The sequence below is a fragment of the Accipiter gentilis genome, chromosome 14, assembly GCF_929443795.1.
Source record: "Accipiter gentilis chromosome 14, bAccGen1.1, whole genome shotgun sequence".
Lineage (NCBI taxonomy): Eukaryota > Metazoa > Chordata > Aves > Accipitriformes > Accipitridae > Astur > Astur gentilis.
In genome coordinates, this window is record NC_064893.1 from 6007973 (window position 1) to 6030567 (window position 22595).

The window sequence follows — 22595 nt, forward strand, 5'->3', positions numbered from 1 at the left end:
AGACGTACCTTAGCTAGGTACCATGCTCACATACATCTCTGCAAAGCCAGTGAAATCCCATGCAACCAGAGACCCTATTTTTTTTGCTTTCTTTCTAGCTACAACACATTTTAAAAACCAAAATCCCCAAATCATTGCCAAAACCTCAAGCACCCCTCAGACACCTTACCCTTGCAGGATGTTGCACTGCTTCACGCACTCCTTCTGGCGATCAAAAAACCTGCAGGAGAAGCAGTGGAAGGGTCCTGGGCCCCAGCAACCCACGTCCGAGCACAGGGGGTCACAAATGTGCCTGGCAGCAGCTGGGAGAGAGAGACAAGAAAAACCATGAACATCAAGGCAGGACAGAGGGCAAAACCAGCACTGCCAGTGACTCCATTCTGACCAGCCAGTTTCTCCAACCTGTTCCAAAGCAGACGTGAATGGTCCTGGCAGTGTGGAAGAGGAATAATCATGCTTCTCTTAATTCCCAAAGCCTGAAACTACGAGTGACTTCTGGCCTTTTGAAATAAGAATGAGTTCCTCTGTGACAGCTTAACAGCCGTAAAATAAAGCTAAACCAGTACCAGGCTGAGAGGGTTGGGGTTTTTCAGCCTGGAGAGGAAAAGGCTCTGGGGAGCCTTACTGCAGCCTTTTAATACTTAAAGAGGGCCTATAATGACTTTTTACCAAGGCCTGTAGCAACAGGACAAGGGGCAACTCTTTTAAACTGAAAGAGGGTAGATTTAGATTGGATATAACGAAGAAATAGTTATGATAGGTGGTGAGCTACTAGAACAGGTTGCCCAGAGAGGCTGCGGATGCCCCATCCCTAGAAGTGTTCAAGGCCAGGTTGGATGGGGCTTTGACAAACCTGGTTGAGTGGAAGGTGTCCTGGCCCACGGCAGGGGGGTTGGACTAGATGATCTTTGAACGTCCCTTCCAACCCAAACCATTCTGTGATTCTACAATCAATTTCTAAAATACAACAAATTAATATTCTGCAAAGAAAAATAATTAGATATTGGCCCAGGGACCACTGCAGTCAACAGCAGCATGGTTGAACAACAGCTTCAACCTTGTCAAAAAAGTCCAATGTTTGCGGTTAGCTTCAGCGTCCTTCAACCTACATGGCTTCACTATGCCCTTAGTAGTGAAGCAGCTCCTTCCCATATGCTGGACACCATGAAATCCACACCCTTGGTGGGAAAAAAAATTCCCACTTTTCCCTCACAACCTTCATTAAAGCAGTATCACTGATGAATTTTGCAGCCAAGGGAACACAGAGAAAAAAGCCTTGTTCACATTACTCTTGTATTTCAGCAGGAGCTTCTGCGGGGAGCAAGAAGGCAGCGCTGACTTACCACACTCATTTTTATTTCTGTTCTGTATAATCTTTGTTTTCTGGCTCTGAGTTGCAAACAGGCTGCGCCAGTCCATGGTGTCAGCATAGCAGAGGTTCTTGTTCTTCATAATGGCAACATCTCCATCACTTATTTCCTTGAGAGAGCGCAGCCCTAAGGACTGTATCTTCAAGTTAACAACGGCAAGGGAATACTGGCCACTAAAATGGAGATGGACAAAAAGAAAACACACGGAAGAAAGATAATTAGTAAGCAGGGTTTTACTCAGCACATTTTTCTTCTGATTTTCAAATGTGTCTTGCTGTGCACTGAATTTTGTTCAAGCAAGATGCTGCTCAGCCCTCTGAAGTTAATGGCTGGTACATGACATACCTATTGTAAATCAACTGCAATACTCATATCTGGTTTTGCATGGGCTTTTTAAGCTAAAACTGGCAGGACATGCGCGCTCTGTCAAGTAATGAAGCGCAACAATGGTCATAAGTAGAGCAGCTATTATTCTGTGCTGGTCCACCAAGCCATCCTTCTTCTCAGGGTAAGCCCAGGAGGGTGCTGGATGCACTGCCGGTGCCCATGCTGCCTGGCAGCCACGGTCTCCATCCCCGACTGCCCAGCTACCTCAAACCCCAAAGTGCTTCTGATCACATCGGAACTTGCCCCAGACCGCAAAGAGTGCTCTCTGTCCTGCTTGCGCTTCCAGGCTGGTGGGCAGGCTCAGGGCAGCCCTCCACATGCAGCACAGAGCTGAGGGTCTCATCGACACAGGGCACATTATCTGCTGCTACAAAGATGCTGCTCTTTTTTTTCCCATTTTGCATCAGTTTAGGGACACCTGAGTCTCACACTGCTTGTTGCCTTGGTGTGCCCAGACAAGCGCATCTCTAAACACAGTTTCTTTTACAGTCACTCTGGCACATGATGTACTTACTGTTGCTTGGTTCTGCCTCGTATAATCTCCAGATTTTCAAAAGCATAGAGATCAGTAGCATTATCAGGCCAGGCCTGAATCAACAAAAATCCTGAAATGAAGAAAAGAAGATTAAAAAAAAACCCAAACAAAAAAAAACGCCACGGTCATTATTGGCAGCAGAACCTCCTTCTGCACCAGGAGAAGGCGCTTGTGCTTTCCCTATGCTTATCTGAGAATCTCAAAGTGAAACATGACATTTTAGGGAGCAGGGAGATATTTTTAAACCCCATTTTATAAACAGTTTACTTCTTAGCCCAGCACGAGGCCTTAGGAGCGTCAGAGAGGAGTGTGTTGGTGCGCCGCACATCCTGCCACACCGAGCCACCAGTGATGACGGCTCTTGCCAGCAGATACCCTGGCTGAGAAGCTGCTGGCTCCAGTGCTGTGGGAGAAAGACATCACTCTGTCCCATTTCTGAGCTGCCCTCAGGGAACAGGAAAACTGAAGAGAAAGCAGAAACGGAGCAGAACAGACAGCCGCTCGGAGTGGATTTGCTAAGGCAAGCAGATTTCCCTGCTCAGCCGAGGCACTCAGGAGGAGGGGGAGAATTTGGGAAATTGCAGGCTGCTGTATGAAGCTCTGGGATTAGTCATTTCTACCCTGAAGGGAGCCAGACAGGTAAAAGAGAGAAAGAAGAGGGGAATTGGAGTCACGTCTGTGGACCCAGCTCTGACGTTATGCTCATTTTATAATGGGCTGAAGAAAATTACTTTTAATTGATACTTGGTGCAAGACGGCAGCCGAGCGCTCCACTGGCTGCTTTGTGCTCGTGGAGATACATTCACCCCAAGGAAGAGCTCTTCAGGCTGGAGAGGGTGTCTCCATGAGGATGATGCAAGCCACTGAGCACGCTTCCCTAAGGAGCTGCTGAAAGGTTTTCCACAAATAGAAACACACGTGGCTTTTTTTAGCCAGAGTGGCACGCCTCTGCATCACCACATACTTCTTGGGTGGCTGAGGATCTCTTCTGCTTTTACTCTTTGCTAGGGCTGACAGTTCAGCAGGAGGGATAGTCTGGCCAAATCACACACCTTGGATGGGAGAGCAGTATGGGTTATGTGGGTGTAATGCTGGCGAGATGTTGCTGACCACCTTTGCGAAGAGTGACCCCTGGTAGCTCAGAGACAGAAACTGTTCGCTTGTATTTCTCTTCATGTGCTTAAAAAATTTCCCTCGTCTGCCTTTGTGGGTTTGGCAGTACCAGTCAGAGAACACCTCAGCTTAAAACTCATTGCTAACCTGATATTTCTTTGACTGTTTTGAAGACATCCAACTTCTTGGGGTCCAAGGGTAGGGTCTTCGTGAAGGCATCACTGAAACAAACAGAATGAGGAATTGGGAAAAGAATGGCTCAGCCTGAATTTCTCCCTAGCCCTTCTCCTCCAGTGCTAAATGACCAGCAGGCAACTCACCCTAGAAATGCAACTGGGAGAATGCTGACATCCCCATTGATCTTGGTACAATTTTTGAAGGAGTCAATGTTTGTGGCGTTTATGGAGAGGATCCCTTTAAGTTCACCTATTCCGATACCGTTGCACACTGTTAAAAGGGAGATGCAAAAGTCAGGCGGGGGAAGAAGAGTGAAGCCCAATCACATGGAAGGGAATAAACATGGAGATGCCATTAGGCCAGAAAGCACTCCCATATGGTCAAACCTACCACTGTAAGATGAGTTTCATAGATCTTTTGCCTACTTTTGCTTTTCAGAAAGCACCACAGGATAACTTCTTCCTGCCTGCCTGGCTGTGCAGCTCGGGTTCGAGCATCTCTGCACGCAGGCTCTGGCACATGCACTTCTCCCTCTTTGTCCCATTTTCATATTATTCCTCTTGATGAGATACTGGGAAGGACAAGCGAAGGAGAAGGCTGATGTGCAAGATACACATAACGCACAGTTTATCCACTGTACTTGTGGTGTATCCCAGTTGGAAAGCATGCTCCACAGTCATGTTTCCTGATCAACCCCCTTGTCAGATCTCCAAACTATCACTGGATATTTATGTTGAATTTGTACTTAATTAAGCTCAGAACTCCATGTACTTTTTCTAATAAGTTACCTATAATCTCAAAGCCTTACTGGTTTATTCCATGCTTTCTATACCTTTGCTGCATAGCCCATCACACTTTTTACACTTCCGAACACCGTTTTCTTCCACTTCGTAAGTATCAGTATTGCACGAGCGAACACAGGAGCCATGGTCTGTCACCACGTAGTTGTCTGGAAAAAACAAGGATACAAAGGTCCTTGAAATGCAAGTGGGATGCATTGGGGGCTACGCAGGCACTGCAATACTAGGAAGAAAAAGGGGTTTTGAACTTTTGGCATACTTAGTGAAGTACAGGCATTAATTATTAATTCTCACAAACATCCTTTGAAGGTAGATAGACATACAGTGCTATCACCATTTTACAGAGAGGAGAACAGTCACAGAAGGATAAAACAACATTGCCAAGGTCAGGCTGTGCAGAAGTGGCATAATTGGGATCAATACACAGCATTTCTCATCCCTCACCTTCACTCACTCTTTCAGGCTAAGGGCCAGGCAGGGCAATTGTCAACCTCAGAAAGGGATACCTGTTCTGTATGGTAAACCCTCTCTTACATTTAAGACTTGATGGGTTGAAAAAACATGGACATGGAACAGAGTGAAAGAAAAAGCAAGTATCTGTAGAGGAAGCAATGATCACAGGCTTTTTAGAGGGAGTGTTTAAACCAATGACTTTCTACCAGTCCTAATTAAGAACCAGCTAAGAGTTGATTCTGCTCTGGTAATCCACAGAATTGATCCCATATGGCTGTTGTTTTGATGATTCTCATAAGATGTTTTTCTCTCCATCAAGAGAAAAATCTTCAGAAGTCAAAATTTAATGGTTAAAAATCAGGGAAGGTGATGGATGCAGACAGTTTGAAGAGGCTGTCTTCTTTACCAGCTATTCTGTCATTTTTGACACCTGTTCCCGGTTCTCAAGGAAGCTGAAGAGAACAAGAAAGTGCTTTTTCACTTGGCCATAATGCAGAGGGATGACACAGGTCCCTTCCCACCTTGCTCCAACTCCCCACCTCCTCTGCGGATGCAACCTCAAATGAACTTACGTGGACATTCCCTCACACAAGTGGCTCCAAAGCTGTATTTTCCATCGGGGTTGACATCCATCTGATAAGTGGTGGGGTTATACAGGACCAAGGGGGGACACGTATCCTTGCATGTAGCATCATCCCGAAACTTGCGGCATGCCTGCCATTGAACAACAGCACCCATTAAACTACCTTCTCCTTAAAAAGTGACAATGGTTTTATATGAGCTCTTTAAAAACACTCTGATGGGCTCATCTGTTTCCTGCTTGGCTCTAATGGAAACCCTAAGCAGCTAGAGGGAGGGTCCCTCGTGCTTTGAAGGTGAAAGGTTGCATCAATCGAGTTTTAACATTTGAAAAAAAGGAGACAACATGAGGTTTTCTTGTTCTGAACAAGAAACCTTGGCACTCTGGTGGAGAGCTGCTGGGATTCACGTGGGAACAGGAGTGAATCTGCATGCCTTAGACAGAAGAATTTTCCCTACAAGCAGCAACCAGATCAAGAAAAACAGTACTTTTCTTGGCCGCTTTTTAATAACCTAAATCAAATCAAGTCCTTTCCTGCCGATTACTGACTTTTCTGGCTAAATATTAAACTGAAGCCATTATATTTGGCTGCAGGCAATGAACAATTTAGCAGGCATTTATGAAAGACAAGTTGGTTCTTCCAGTCTAATTCTGCATTAAATTAATAATCACTCTCTTCTCCTCTTTTTTCTTCCCCGGCGTTCAAGATGAGAGAGAGTAACTGTCTTCTCTGTGAGCCAGTAAGGGCATCATAGCCATGCAGTTTATAAGGGGACCAGGAATACAGATAACAACAACAAAACCCAGACTGGATGGTTTCTGCGGCAATTACTCAGGTGTCACTTAATTCAGAATGAAGTGTAGTGCAAACATGGGGAAGAGCTAAAACCACAGCATGCACCAACCCTCTGAAACTCTTGTAGAAAAGCAATGGGATGGTTTTTTTCCCCCATTTGCTCCTTCTCTCTCTGCTGGCCCAGGGTCCCCCAAACACTGTGCTTGTGGGGCAAGTGAAAACCAGAAACCTTGATTTCATGTCTGAAGTTCGGTGAAATGCAAACAAAGTGAAGGTCCATCCTATCTTATTCCCCTTACAAATTCTTGCTTTAGTAAACCTAGATTATTACTGCTTAGGGCTAAGGAGCACAAGGCAAAGCTGTGCTGGCATGGAAAACGACTGCACCGTGGCAGCAGCTGAGGACCTGGGGACCTGCCTATGTGGCGAAGTCACCCTATAGCAAACACTTAGCTGCTCTGCAACAGCTTTGAGCTCACTGGGCTCTCAGAAGCACTCATGCTGATTTGGCATGTGCTAGGAAGGTCCCCCTGCAGAGTCAGTAAAGACCAGCTAAGGGTGTTGTGAAATTCAGGTCCTCTTCCCTCCCGCTGACCACCCATGCAGGGAAGCCCCGGAGCACCCTCCACATCAGCATCTCTCAGAGGCCTTCTCAGATGGAAGAAGGCTAGAGGACAGGCAGCTGAAAGCCTGCCTTGCTGTGCCAGGGATTTAAGCAATTATGGTGGTGGTGTAGCATCGTTACCAGGCAGTCGCTCTCCCGAGGCCCCGTGCACCCCGCAGCACACTGGTTGTGGCAGCAGTCGCTGGGCACCTTTCCCCTGCACCGGCCAGAGCACTGCTGGGCACAGATGACTTTCGTTACTGAAAGACACAAGAAAAAAGGAAAAACATCGGGAATGAAGAACATTTAAGCTGTACTTGCTGCAATGAGATCAAGAAATATGGAGAAAAAGTCTGGTGCAAGATCTGTGCTAGATTTTCCCCATGGGATGCATATTCTGTCCTCATATAAGGCCAAAGCTCAGGAGAGCCGAGAGCTGGTGTGGGTGCTGGCGAGAAGGGGTTCTGTTCAGGCCGTAATTCTCTTGGCTCTTGCGAGGTGCTAAGCGCTCTGGTCCCAGCCAGCAAACCATGTCCTGCTTAGAAAGAGCATCCAGGCCCCTGTGGCATCAATGCCTAAACCAAGAAAAACTCTGTGGAGTCATTGCATCTTACAGCTGGGCAACAGAGAAGGATCTCGCTCCATTTTGTTGAGAAAATCTGCTATTATTGATGCTAGCTTTGGGAAAAACAACACGACGGGAGGACTGCCAGGACTCTGTACTATAACGGGAAGCCGTACATTGTTGGTGTGGTGTTAGGATCCCTTCAATGCACTAAAAATATTTCTGAAATTTGTGTAGAGAGAGGAGACTACTTAGCAAACCGATTTCATATGCATATTGTATTATTTTTTCTTTAGGCTTCAATTCCTTGGCCAAGTTTTATCTTCATTACTCAACTCCCACAGGGTTTGCACCAGTGCAGCAACCTGGAGGAAGAACTGGCCCTGATTCAGCTTTTTGCAGAGAAGCAAAAACTGCCTGCAACATTTCATTGAGAATTGGGAAATCGTCTCCATTTGAATATCAAAGCAGAGAAAACAATAATCAGAACAATTAAAAAAACCTCAGAAATTAATGGTTAGCATTAAAACCCCAAATGGGATTGTTTGTTCTCTACAAAAAAATTACCGATCCACAGAACCTGGCATTAAACTTCGGAGAAACCCGATGGCTAATTCGCTGCATTACAGCACACTGAGCATTTCTGCTTTGCACTACAGTAACTGTTACCAACTTCGCAGTTGGGAAAATGAGTTACAATATCATCAGGAATTCCTGTAAGTCCAAAACAGATGGTTGTTAATTAACAGAAAATTATTGGAAAATGTAGCCTGCTACAGGGTATATATAACTGTGATTTTTTTAAAAATCACATTTCCTATCTTTTTTTCATTACACATTTTTGTATCCAAACTGGATTATTTCATTTTTCTTGTAGGCCTTTAAGCAAGATATTGTATTTTCAAGGAAACAGATAATTTCCACAATATGCATAAGCTTCTCTGATAGCAACTCCTTCGTTCAACTAGAAACAGGGGAATAAAAGGAACATTGTTCTACACTAACAGCATTTTGATATCTTTTTTCCATAAGCATCAACCAGGGAGTAAAACAGCTCATCACTTTGATAGCTATTGACTTGAGCTTCCTGCTGGAAACATATATCATGGCAAACGTTTATAGTTCATACAGAATATCCCACGTTCGTTGAAGGAGAAAGATACGTATCATCCCAAACTTTCCCACATATGGAAATGTGGGATACATTTTCAGTTGGCCAGATTCTCAAATGCCTGGAGAGGAGAGCCAGAGCCTGCAAACGGTTTCATTTTATGCACTCGTAGTCATCCTCCTGAAGCCAGCAACAGTTTGTAAATGCTGGAAGCTTCCAGAGCTGAGATCTGAGGTTTTGGAAGCCCCTGGGACAGCTGTGCAGCCTCAACTGCAGGGATCAACCTGGGAAGCGCTTTGTGTGAACAGCCACTGGCCACCTCAAGAGCCGAACTGCAGAGCTGACCGAAAAAAACTAAACCTTATACTAAATGAGGATAGAAAAGCTCTGTGTTCCTTTTTCCTTAAGATCTAGAAGCCATACAGATTTGGCCTGATACTTGCAAGCAAGAAACTTAGGTTTAGGTGATTATTTGTAATGGAAAACCAAAGATAGGATGTTGCTTTCATTTGTGTTGTGTTTAGATCAGCAGTCTTTCCACTGAACTTTACACAAAACAAAGAATCAGAAACAATGCATTTCCCCACTTATTACAGAAAAAGGAAATAATGAAGCAGCAAAAAAGTTGAAATGGTCTTCCTCCTCAACCTTTACTTGAGGAAAAATAAGGCCTTGCAAAATCTCAAGCACTTCTAAATGGGCGTTTCTGTTGCTCTCTTAACATCAGGCAAACATCCTACCTGCAAATTTTTACAGTAAAGCACAGGCAGCCAAACAGAACAACCTCACGATGCCAAGTATCTCCACTTACAAATTAAAAAATGGCTACACATTTTCTAAGAGCCTTCCAAAGATCCTCCGAGTAGTGTGATTACCCACATGAAGGTGACATCTCTTGTGTTTACAAAAGAAAGCCACCGGCATTCCAAAAAGAGGAATTAAAGCCAGCAAAAAACAAGTTACGTTGTTGCTTCTAATAGTAGAAATTAATCCAAAGTATCGTTAACTGGCCTGCAGAGTGGCTCTGTGGGAAAAGGCAGGAAGGCACACAATTCACCATGCAGCTAATGCGTTCTAACTTATATGGTAAAATGACTTAAGGAATAAATGTTCTCAAGCGCAGATGGGAGAAAGTTATGGGTGACAGCTTTCAAAGCAGGAGAGAGCTGCAGTCTTTTGCCTCTGAAGGAACAGCACATCTGCAGGGAATTCCAGGCCCAAGTCAAACCACCTTGAGGTTTCCCCTCCAGAAATGAAGCTACCTGAGGGGAGCGGGCATGGCCGTCCTCGCCGTGACTGCACTTCTGCAGAGTGGGAAGCAGGCCACGTCCGTCCGTGGTGTGCTTCAAGGAGCCCCAGCCCAGCATAGAGAGATGCAGAGAAGGCCAAGTGTGAAATACATGTCATCGATTGGTGCTTGGTGTGTTAGTTTTTTGGTAGATAGAAATTTAGTATGTCAGAGCACACAAGATTTCTTAATCTGCAGGCTTACATGTCTGGCAGTTCTGTTCGCCAGGGCCCCAGCAGTGGTCTTCTGTGCAGTTCGGATGGCATTTGGGACCTAAAACACATGAGCAGAGTATTATATTTTATAAACATGGACAACAACAACATCATGCGAGTTACAGAAAACAAAGACTTGAGTTTTCCTTCTTGATAAATCAGGGGAGGAAGCACCTATATACCAGTGCTCAAAAAGTTTGAAAGCTGGACCATAATATCCTTATCCTTTGTTCACCTCTGATTTCCTACGTGCAGTTCTCCACACCTTTGAGCAAGCGAGCACAATACCCAGCCAGTCTAGCTTACGAAAGAGGCGTATTTTTCCCAGGAACAGGAATCTCAGCTACTGCCCGGCTGGCCCTTCTGCTGAAGTTTGCATGCAATGGCAAGTCACCGCCGTCTTGCGGCCGGGCATGTGCCAGCTGTTCGCTACAGGCCACATGTAAATCAATGTTTCTGAACAACGTGGCTCGAAAAAGAAAACAAACCCAACTGGATTCGCAGGCAACTGCCAGCTGCTCTGACCACAAAGTAATTCGACTTGTCTGCTTCGCACCCTCCTCCCGCCCTTTGCCAAAAATTTTCCTCGGCATGGGACTACGCAGCAGATGGACAATCGGTGGAGAGGTGGCAGGATGGACAGACACCCTGCCTGACCTTGAAGGTTCAGTGCTGGGCTCTTTCCTAACCATCCCTCCTTACTCTTCTCTTTCTTTTTCTCTCTCTTAATGACAAGCGAAGTCCCAGAGAAACAACTTATTTTAGATTATGGGATTGTTATTAAAACCATAAATGGCTAAGTAGATTAATCTGGAATTCACTGCATTTAAGAGGCATTTCCTACTAGAATGATTCTTCCTGCTAACAACACATGATTCTCCCGCCCCTCTACTGCCCATCAAATAGCTGAACAAACGCCAATACTTGTCCAAGAGTTGATTGATTTGGTGTGCGACCAAAGAACTTTTTTTTTTTTAAAGTTGAAAAGGGAAAGGTTAACATTTCTGTGGTGTTTAGAGCCAAACTCCTCTGCTGACTTGTATCGTTTGCAATCCCTTGATTACGCTAGGGCTCTGCAGAAAAATATGTCAACACAGAGTTGGCTATTAGCTCTCAGGCAGTTACGCAACTGGAAGAAGATAAAGAAAATACGTTTTTCCGCCAATTTACCATGCCAGAAATGAAATGCTCAGAAACGAAAATAAACTCTCCTTTACATGAAATGACTGGGGATTTTACAAGGGACTCATAAGGCTGAAGGATTAGCTTGAGCCCGCTCAGAGCATATGCTACACAAACTTTTAAATATAAGTTCATCTCCCTCCTGATCTAAAGCATCAGATCTATCTGCCTGTTTATCATTAATTTTGCAAGGATAATCTGTGCAGCCCAAAACACCAGTGTTTTATGGCACTCAGCTTGGGCCTTAGCACTAAAAAGGCTTTAAGTCCCACAGTAACTCCATGAAGGTACCCATATGGGTTTTCTAGACCGAAGCCTTATATTGTAAACAGAAGACTGCTGGAAAGCAAATGACTGCACATTATTCTGAGCTGTCTTTGAAGAACACTTACGTAGGGTACTGTCTGAAACCAAGAGAAGCTTTCCAAAGAACTTCAGTGAACTATGAGTTAAGGACCTAACCACCATGAAAAATTACATCTTCAGCCAGCAGTGAAGAAATGAAAGGACCTCCCTTGGAACAGGGCTTGGTGGCCCTGCATGCAGGAACTGGTGGACCTGAAACCCACCACATGAAAGATGGGATGTTCGTTCTTCTCTCTGAAATGGGGGAGCGCATAGCATTTTGGTAAGCTAATACTCACAAGAAGACAGGTTGCTTGCAAATTCAAGCACCGTGAGAGGCTTCTTGCTCGTGTCAATGATGTCATTCCAAAGAACAGTGTCCATGTTGCACAATTTGGGGTTGTTGCTGATTTTAACACCTCCATTGAGAATTTCTGCCATGGAAGGAAAAAAACTGGTAAGTGAAGCAACCTGCCTAAGCCTTCTGTCTCTGATCTAAAGAAAGGGAAATAAAACACTTATTTCTTCCTCTCAGTCATGCTATGCTGACAGAAAAGGACAACCTGCATGGCACCAGCACTCCTGATGGTACAACTAACGCCAGGCTCAGACTGATGGGGTCTGAAGGGTCAGCTGCTGTTGGATGCCACCAAGGTGCTACTACATGTGGCTTTCTGCCTGGTCCCAGCTCCAGAGGCCACCACACTCAGCAGAGATGGCACTGTTGGTGTGCACAGCCAGAGATTGTGTCGTGGTTTAACCCCAGCCAGCAACTAAGCACCACACAGCCGCTCACTCACTCCCCCCCCACCCAGTGCGATGGGGGAGAGAATCGGAAGGAGAAAGGTAAAACTCTACTGTTGACATAAGAACAGTTTAATAGAACAGAAAGGGAGAAACTAATAATGATAACAATAACAATAATAAAATTACAATAATAATAAAAGGATTGGAATATACAAAACAAGTGATGCACAATGCAATTGCTCACCACTTGCCAACTGATCCCCAGTTAGTTCCTGAGCAGTGATCCCCCCCAGGCCAACTCCCCCCAGTTTATATACTGGACATGACGTCACATGGTATGGAATACCCCTTTGGCCAGTTTGGGTCAGCTGTCCTGGCCGTGTCCCCTCCCAACTTCTTATGCCCCTCCAGCTTTCTCGCTGGCCGGGCATGAGAAGCTGAAAAATCCTTGACTTAGTCTAAACATTACTTAGCAACAACTGAAAACATCACTGTGTTATCAACCTTCTTCTCATACTGAATCCAAGACATAACACTACCCCAGCTACCAGGAGGACAATTAACTCTATCCCAGCCGAAACAGGACAGACTGTCAGCCAGAGACTGTGTAAGACCCTAACTTACATACCACCAGCTCCCACTGGAATTTAACAGAAAATACTGACGTGTATGCGCTGGAATCAAATAATGCAAAATAACAAGTGGATACTTCTTTGCCATTTGGGGGGACACAAATAAATCTCACCATACTGTTGATGCTTTGGATCTTCTGGATCTTGTTGCAATGGAAAATTACGAACTTTCATCACCTTTTGAAGAAGGCTGGCTAGCAGGAAAGCAAGTAGGAAACTGGGAAACTACATTAAAAACCTTGGTTTTAAAACAGGATTTGATGGCATATGACTTTGAGAGGAGATCTTCAGTCAGATCTTGATACCAACAACCTAAAGTTGAAGTTTGCTTTACAGGTGCCTCCACCTCTTGCCCTTGTCTCACCTGATAGCCGTTTCATTGGCAGCTCTCGGAGTCCCTGGGTTTTATTCATGTGATAATTAGATAAAACTGCCAGGGCGTAAGAGTTGTCATACAGCACATTGCCTCGGATGATCTGGAGATTTTCTAGGGGAATGACATCCACCATGTTAAGCGCGATGAGCACGTAGCCTGCAACCTCCTGTATTGTCTGAGAGAACAGAAGAAACAAGGTGCTTAATCCATAACACTATTCTACTCTTGATAAGAGTCGCTTTCCTCCTCCCACCCTTCCAATCCACTGTCTCTCAATTTTAAGGAATGATAAACCACTTAATCTCATTAAAAAATAAAGAAATCCAAGAACAAGAAGGGACTAGGTGGAAAACTTTGTTGTCTAAGCAGGTATAAACTGGCCCTTAGAGCAGCTACCAGGGGGTCATTCCAAAGGTCCAGCTTACCCTGTTCTGTCTGCAAGCAAGGGCAAGTGGAGCTGCCTAGGGGATGCAGAACAGGGCAAGCATGTATGATATGGCAACCAAGTGTGATGCTTCCCCTGAATACTTGCCCTCCAACAACTGGCAGCACAAAGATGCTATTTGATTGAGGCTTTTACACTCTCTCTTCTGAGCCCCTTTCCTAGTGGATTGTCCAATGCTCAGCAGAGGAAAAAAGCAGGTAACCACCTCTCTCTCAAGCACTGAATAGTTACAGGACAACAAGACAAGTGAAGCACTGTTCCTGGATGTAGGTTAATTCCTGCCTTGTACTGAAATCACTGTAAATGAGAAACCCTCAGACTACTACCTAGGATATTTTTCTCTTCTGTGAAGACCACCGGTGATTTTTCAGGAGACCTGTTATGTTCCTGGGGACACTGGGCTACATGGTCAAGTTGTGCTTGGGAAAGAAAAATGGCAATATACCATCATATTTGTAACCCGTACGTCTGAAACATCTCTTTTCTGATGTTCTTGCTTGTTACTATAATTAAATGCTTTTTTTCCCTTTGTTCCCTGAGGAGGAAAGCTCACACAAAGAGGTTACTCCTCTAAATCCAGCAGACTGACCTGTTTATTCAAATCTTCCATACAAGAGCTCTTGATACCAGACATACACTAATGTCAAAAAACTTCTTCCTCTCCTGCTTATTTCTTTGAAAACATTCTAGTCTGATAACTGGGCGTGCCAAAATCAATGCATGTAAACCACCTTCTTTAAAAAATATAAGCTAAAGTGCGACGCTATTGCCACTGGTGGCAGTCTGGCAGCGGGAGAACAGACCCGTACCCCTCACCTGGTCTCTGCTGGTGGGGAACCTCTGAGAAGTGAGGCAATGCATAAGGATGTAATAATATTTGTAAATAAGAAGAAACCCACTTGCATGGCAGCCAGCATAGGTTGGCAGGTGCTTGAAAAGCTCTTTCTCAAAGTACCTGATTTAGTATAGTAGGGTTGAGCGTATCCTGCAGCCTACAAATATGCTGAGACTGTGACCTGAAATTTCTCTGACATCAGCTAGCTATGTTTTTGGATCACCACAGAATTTTACAGGTAGCTGATCCTTTGCACTTTAAAAATGCAGTTAGATTTCTTTAGCAGGGAAAGCCACACTGGCCAAGAACACTAACCTTCAGGAAAGAAAGGTCACGGTTGTGCTCCACGTATGTAATCTCCAGGTTGCTCAGTACCACCTCGCAGTTGTTGTACATCCTCTGCAGGCTGGTGAAATGGTCTTCCACATGTCCCAGCTGAGTCAGCTTGTTATTTGTCCCTTGACAAACTGTGGAAGAAAGAAGAAAACTCCATGAAGGAAACAAGAATAAGTACAAGGCAAAGACTTGTTGCCCACCCATCTTTACAAGCACCACCATAAGTGAAGAATCAGCACAGATGTGTAAGAAACAAGAACATTATCTTGATTGATGATAATGGCAATAGCGTAGGGAGCATGCAACATTTCCCAAGCACAGACATGTACCAGAATTAAGAGCTGGAATAACCCTCTGTCACTTTCTGTTATATAACCCCTCCCAAGATGATGCTTTTACACATCAGTAGCACTAGGTTTTCTGTACCACAAACATAACTCAGCTCCTGAGGACAGGGCACTGATTCTGTGCCATCAAACACTATTGAAAGTGTACCCTGCCACGTACTGCTGCTCAGTATCACCAAAGGCAAGGTGATCTCCCCGAGGACCCATTTACAATAGTTTGGGAGGCACTGGGTCTCCTTGGAAGCTCCATAGGAGGGAGTGGGGGTTTCCTGCAGGACCCCTCAAGCTACAAGTAGGGTTTTAAGAGCAAACTGAACCTCCAGGGCTCACACAGTTCTTGCCACTCTGACATATTGGGAGTATGATAGATTCAGGAGATTTCCTGGCATATTCAGCTTTGGCACACAAATCCACCTACGCCTGCTTTGCTGGTGGGGAAGGAAGTGGTGCTGCAGAGAGCACCACTGAGATTACAAACATTTATAACAGCATGATGGAAAAATTTGCCCCCACCTGAAATTGTATTACTCTGCTTTACCAAACCTAGAGTAACTGACAAAAGTTATCACCAGTACTACATCTGATTGCAATGAAAAAGCAAAATGCAAATTGCTTTAAAGAAAAAAAAACACCACACACAAGCCCCAGAAACTCTGTAGCCATCCAGTCATCCCCTGGACTATCCCTACATAGCCAAAATTAAAACATCTCCGAGTTATGCTAACACAGAGGAAAAGAGAATGATACAGAAGGCAACATGGTAAAAAACTTCACACCTTCCAGGTGGAAAGCTTCAGCCCAAGTTTGCTCTTCAGTGGGAGCAAATGGAGGCCCTTATCTCATCATCACTATAATGCAACACCAGCCCGACCTCATGGCTTTCCACAACGCACTGGAAGAATTGCATTCTTTTAACTTGGAGAAAATAATAAATGAAATGATACTTTTGTAGGGCCATAATTCCTAGAAGCACCAGTCACAAACTGAAACACCATTGTGTGGGGTGCTGCAAAGCAAATAACAAAGACTCTTGACAAAGCTGGGAAGACGTTTTGGTGCTAGTAACATAAGACAACACCTTTTGAAGATTTACCGGACAACTGATGTTTTATTTGTAGGAAAAATAACTTAATAAGCAGTGATAAAAACACAGTTATCAATTGCTAAAACCATTCGCTGAACATATGTTACTTCTCAGTACAGGGATCACCATTAAGGAGCTACAGTGATAACAGATTAAATACTCTTTGTCTGTGTTTAAAGCAAGGTTATTCACTCACATTCCTCAGTTATTTCTCATTATATGTCTAGATAAACATTATGGTGTTTGGGATCAGAGTGGCAACTGCTAGTAAATGGGGACAGTCTAATAGGGGCTGTGATTACACCATCTAAGCCACTTGTTACTACATGAGCCTCAAGTGTAGAAAATGACCCTTTTTACATTTGCCTTGAATTCCTGTAACAAACAAATTTCTAAGCAGGATTTTCTGTTCCAGTTTCAAACTTAACTGTTCCAATGTGTTCATGCTTAAAATCTGCATTTGCTGCCTTCTGCCTCAAGTACAAGGACCATAAATTACTAGCCAGAGGCACAGGAGGGGTCTTGTTCTGTGGAGTGGTCGCATTTTGAACGCAGAAAGTTAGAAATATTGTCATGTGCTGGTCTGCCCTGGAAAATGTGTTGTTGTTGAGGATGGGGGTAAAGCAGCTTTGAACTGACTGGGAAAGTCAGAGAGTCCTCCCAGAGGTCATCTTGAATTTGAAACAATGGTATTCTCCAACCTAGGATAAAGTCAGTAATAAAAGATTTTCAGACAGTTCAAAACCTCAGCTCGGATGCTCATTTTAGGCATTTTTGGATCTGATCTCTAAAACAGGTGTGATTTTGAAATGCACTCAAATACAATGCAGGAACAGGCGCAGTTTAGAGTGCTCACTGAAATTAAGACATGTGAGTCAGCCTGTTACGGTCTTCAGGGTCTACAAATGGCCTGATGCTCTCACTGCATCTCTGGTGTTAACAGCAGCAAAGATCTGCCCTGGTACTTGAGACAGGCCCCATGCAAAAGCTGCAGCATTTATGCTACGTCTGAACTGAAGAACAGGTGAAAGGAGAAGCCTTCTCTGGTGGTGGCATCCTGGCCACCCATACCCACCATCGACCCCACACAGCTTGGCACTGGTTGGATTGCACAGTCCAGCTTACGGAAACAAGCCCTAGGAGAAACTGCACACACTTGAATGTGATTCCCTTGGGATCGGACAAGTGCTGGAGCTCTGAACTTGGCTCAGCCATCCCGAGAAACACAGACTTTTTCACTGCTTACTAGGTCAGGGTTGATACAGCAGACGGAGGCCATGGTTACTCTTCTTTTTCGCCTTCTTGCTCTCCCATGGAGCCTCTCAGTGAACCATGCCTAAGAGTTGATCCAAGAAACAAATAATGTAGAATAATAAATAAATAAATGGACAGAGGGTATTTTTAGCTCGGGAAAGCTCGCCAGTTTGGTTCGCTGTGGTGCCCCATGAACCGCTGCGTTGGAAACTGCTCTGAGGACAGCAAGGGGGCAGGAGCAAATAACCAGAAGAAGGAGCTCGCCAGCTTGTGAAGCTGCAGAGGGAAATGCAGACATAATGAGCTCTTAAGAGTCTTCAGGTTGTTCCTCCAGGACCTACTTTCTTCCCCTTTGAGGGGGGAAACTTCGATGGCTCTCTACCAAAGGTGTCTTAAGCCACATGCAAACCCACTTGTCCCTCCAGCAGGCTCATCACATCCTCCACACTGTAAATAGATGTAGGTGAGATGTTAGTTAAGATTCAGAGAGGAAAAGAAAATGGGTTGCTTCTGTTGAGATCTCAACAGTATATGTATAGTCATATCAGTGTATCAGCCAGACTACCATATAAGAGCTTTCCCTTTCATGCACAATTTTTTGTTTGCTCAAAGAGATACAGGACCAAATCCTTGTTTGCTACAAAGAGATCTAAGTACATCCCAAAAGTGAACTTCATCACAGAAGTATTTACCAAATGAGAACCTGGGTCATAAGCAGTATATGCTGAGCAAATAAAACCCAAATCAAACAAAACAAGCTAAACGACTGCAGCAGCATCACTGAACTCAGGCAAAGTTGCTGAATAATTTTCTAAATAGAGTATTTTGAAAGAAAAGGGAATGGCCTGCTTGCATGTGATGAATAATACCATTCCTGCAATTTCTTTGCTTATGAAAACTGTTCTGAAAAGATACATGCTATAATTATCTGTATATAATACTACAATGTGAATGCCATTCTGGCCAGAGGGGAAAGCACCGACAACATGGTGCTCCCCTTGCTCTGCAGAGTTTTAAGTGGGATGTGCATGCATGAGTGGATGGACGAATTATATTATGATTTAACCTCTACTGGGCTGACCTATTTGTCCTCCAAAGGACAGGTTCTGATGCCACCTACATTCATTATACACTTTTGTTTCAATGTGTAGAAAAGCCAGCACTATCCAGGTTTAGGAGTCACTGGTGGGTGTGGATACTTGCGTGGTACTACTGGGGGCTGTGGTAGTATGTACCACGTATGTCCCATGCGGATGCTTACACCTGGCTGTGGCACGTACTAGCTCTAAATGAGAGTAAAAAACCCAGAGAAGTTTCCTGATGAAAATTCAGGGTGATAACGTCCCTGACCAGTAGCAAAGCCAAGATCCAGACCTGAACTTCAGGACATGGACTGAGCCCTAAAAGACAAAAGCTTTGCTCTTATCTGTAATGTTAATATAATAAAAATACAGCCAGTCTGGAAAGTTTTGCCACAGAGAGGATGTCCCAGGAGGCTGCTGTCTGCTGCAGCACTGACAGCGGGGCTGCTTGCTGGGAGCGCTGGGCTCTCCTGTCCCAGCCCGGGCGACCCGCTGGAGCCCCAGAGCCCCAGCCACCACCCCTGTGACCTGGAGACATCCCAAAAAGTCTGCAGGGCAGCAGCATGGGATTACCACTGCAAAGCATTTTATTTCTATATGATACTGCTCTTAGCACACATGCTGCACTTCCTAAATGCCAAAGTGATGTTGATCTTGAATCAGTTACAGGATTACCTCAAGAGGCAAACTAAAAACAATGCAGATATTGCTGAAATGACCCAAAATGTCAGGCGCTGTACAAGACAGCAGCAATCAAAGAGCTGAAGACAGAGGCACACTGTACCGATAGATGCAAACTCACTGAATTTTAGTGCTTATGAAAAGTGCAGGGTTGGCTGCCCTGGACACTAAAATCCTCTCTGTCCACAGACATGCTTGGTCCCCTTCTCTACATCAAACTTGGCCTTAAAGGAGTATTTCTAGGTGATGCAAATGGGGTCACCCTCTGCAGTCCTCTGCTCCTTGGCCTTTATTTTCTTGTGCAGCCCAAAGAAGTGGAGTGAAACCAAAGCATTTCCTAAATAGCATCTTCCACAAGTGATGGTAGGGAGACAGAAAACATCCATCCAGCCATAATGCTAAGCGACTATATTCTCCCAAATCCATACAAGCTCAGATTAAACAAAGTGGTCCCTGCAGCAATTGCCCTGATACAAGTGAAATCTGTTTTCATCTTTTCCCCAGAAAATCTCTGATTACTGAAGTCCTAATCCTGTCACGCGTTTGTCCCAGACTTGAGAAAAACCCTGGAGAATGCTTTGAAACCAAATTATCACCAATCCCCAAATCATCAGCTGTTCCTGTCCATGCCCAGTCTGTGTTAGTCTCTCTGTAGCTCTGACAGATGCATCAAAATAATAATTCACAAAGGCAATTTCGGAGACACGCAAGTCCACTTCCATGCTTCATATATCACTTATAACTCTATACGCCCTGGCATAATATGCTTGACATACTTTTCCTGCGTGTTTTCCAGTCATTATTGACAATAACACAAAACTTGCAGACGAGATATTTGCTTAATCTGCCAGCACATTTATAAATTTTCCTCTCTCCTCACTCATTCGCAGTAATTTCACTTTTGATTTTAAGTATTTCATGGAAGAGCAGTACCTTCCTGGGCACTTGGTCCAGATACAAAGCTGCCTCTGAAGGCCAGGGGAGACAATGGCACTTCATGTCCCACCACTGGTGCTGCCCACAACCAATTTACCTTAGCCAGCACATGGGGGGAAAAATCCTTTCAAGTGAACTGGAATCGTTTTGTAAAAAATACTGCTTGACATGGGTCTGTATGGGTAATCACACCATCCCAAAACCCTCACACCTCCTGGGTCAGCCCTGCACAACACATGGGGGATCCTGCCCTGCGCCTCCACGCTCCTCCCTAGGAGAAAAACTGTTTCCCCCTTATGAGGGCTGCCACTGACCTTCACCTAATGGAGCCTCAGAAATTAAATGAAAATCCTTGTGTCATTCAAGCACAAATCTGTACATCAGCTATAAGGGCAGGCCCTGTGTATCAGGCTTTTTTTTTTAACTGACCTCAAAGCAGTCCCTTACAGCTATCGAACAGATCCACAAACCCCACCGTGGAATCCAGAAAAGTGCAGCTAGTACTGTCAAATGATCAAAACAATGGCATTTAAGCTTACAAGGAAGTACTAGAGCAGACAGGACATTTGTCATCATGACTAACCTAATTTCTGATAGAAAGAAGCATGCAATGCTTTCCCTAAAGCAAACAGGGTATGAAATGTCAGAGGTTGGGAAAAGAAAGCAACATTATGTTATATGTGATTAACCATTTAAACAGAAACACTGATTCACCAGTTCCTCAACACTAGAGAGATGTGATAGAGAAATTTTGGTATTACTGGGTTTAGTGTGTTTTACATACTGAGTAAGAATTTCAAGAGGGACGAAAGTCCATGTGACAAAAAGAAAACCAAATCTGCTGTGATGTGCTGTGGGAAGTTACAAAAAGGAAAGGAAAAGCTAGAAAACAGGTGAGGAGTACAAACAGTGCTCGGACACGGGCAGATGTTTTCCCTTGAGAACAGTGGTTGCAAATGCATATGATGCCTACAAGGTCCAGTTTCAGCTTAATGACGGCAGCATTCGGGCACTGGAAATGCTGCCACAGAAGATAATAAATTATTGCACATATTTAAATACTATAATTTAAAACATTGTGAAAAATAGCCTCGTGTGGCTGTACTATGTCCCTCCTCAGACAGTGTGGTTTAGAGCAATGTAGTTACTGAGATTAATTCCGACTTTTAGAAACACTGGGAAAAAACCAATGACAGAGCTCTTAAAAATACTTAAATGGAAACCGTAATTGCACAAGTGACCCAAAACTAGTGCCATGCTGGAGAAAAAGAATATGCCTTAAGGGAAAGGTTTCCCAGATGGTTTCTTATTTCTATTTACTTGACGAAAGCAACTTTTCTAGCTAAAACTAATTTTAAGTTTCCCTTGCTCTGGTTAGGAGTGGAGACCTGCCCTCTGATGGCAAAAGTCATGTCTAGAATTGCGAGGGGTGGAGACAGCATGACAGTTGGATGGCCTGATTGCTGGTGAGTGCCTTCACCTGAAAGAATAAATAATTATATACAAACCAACTTGCTCCCGAATGAAGACCTCTCCAAAGTCAGAGCATTTCTGACAAGGGATTCAGCCTTAATAATTCCCTAGGAGGTTTTGTTTTGTCGTCCCCGTCCCCGTCCCCAGCCAATATCATTAAATAATATTTCAGTTTTTCTTCTCTGTTGCCATTATTTAATTCAGCATGTATCTTCATTAATCCTCCAGATTAAGGCCAGACCAGGATGTGCTGAAATCAGTCTTTCCCCTGGCTTCAATGCAAACTGCATGGGGGATTAAACTCTTCTCTCGCAGCTGCTGGTGTAAATTTGGAGCAACTACAATGACATGGTGGGGTAGCCCAGAGTTTGAGCTTTCCCCTCTAAACGCCTTAGGATGTAACTGTGGGAGGGATACAGCACAAAACAAGCTTTTCTGTAAGTACCAGCAGAACTGCAAAGAAATGGGAATTGTCACCGATTTTCTCCAGTTCGGGAAAAGTTCTAAAGGTGAATAATAAATCATAATTTTTTGAGGGAGTGTTTCTAGTAGGGTATTGAAAGATAACCTGGTTTTACATCAGTTTTCTTCTAATGGCTTTGTCAGTGGTCTGTAAGAAAACACCAAATCACTGCTGAGGACGCCTGCAGATGACACAAACATTGCCTGGGTTCTAAATAACAAAGAGGGACCTGCACAGGCTGGTTTGTCTGATTTAGGAAAATAAGCCCTCTGAACAACATTATTTGAACTATAGCCAAAGGCAAGGTCTTACATCAAAGACTGCAGAACACGTATGAGACAGAAAATGGGGTGCTGGGACACAATCACCCTGAAAAGGACTTG

At 44.2% G+C, this 22595-nt stretch overlaps 1 protein-coding gene across 2 annotated transcripts in view; it reads right to left on the reverse strand.

Annotated features, from left to right (window-relative positions):
* EGFR (epidermal growth factor receptor) overlaps positions 1–22595 on the reverse strand; it is a 167112-nt gene that overhangs the window by 36549 nt on the left and 107968 nt on the right. For both annotated transcript variants that reach the window (XM_049816629.1, XM_049816627.1), the window contains exons 2-13: positions 14872–15023; positions 13265–13451; positions 11821–11955; positions 9984–10052; positions 6957–7075; positions 5408–5549; positions 4415–4531; positions 3726–3852; positions 3553–3626; positions 2272–2362; positions 1344–1543; positions 170–302 (exon numbers count right to left, since the gene is read on the reverse strand). In XM_049816629.1, the coding sequence (XP_049672586.1) occupies positions 170–302; positions 1344–1543; positions 2272–2362; positions 3553–3626; positions 3726–3852; positions 4415–4531; positions 5408–5549; positions 6957–7075; positions 9984–10052; positions 11821–11955; positions 13265–13451; positions 14872–15023 (1546 nt within the window). The remainder of the gene's footprint in view (positions 1–169; positions 303–1343; positions 1544–2271; positions 2363–3552; positions 3627–3725; positions 3853–4414; positions 4532–5407; positions 5550–6956; positions 7076–9983; positions 10053–11820; positions 11956–13264; positions 13452–14871; positions 15024–22595) is intronic.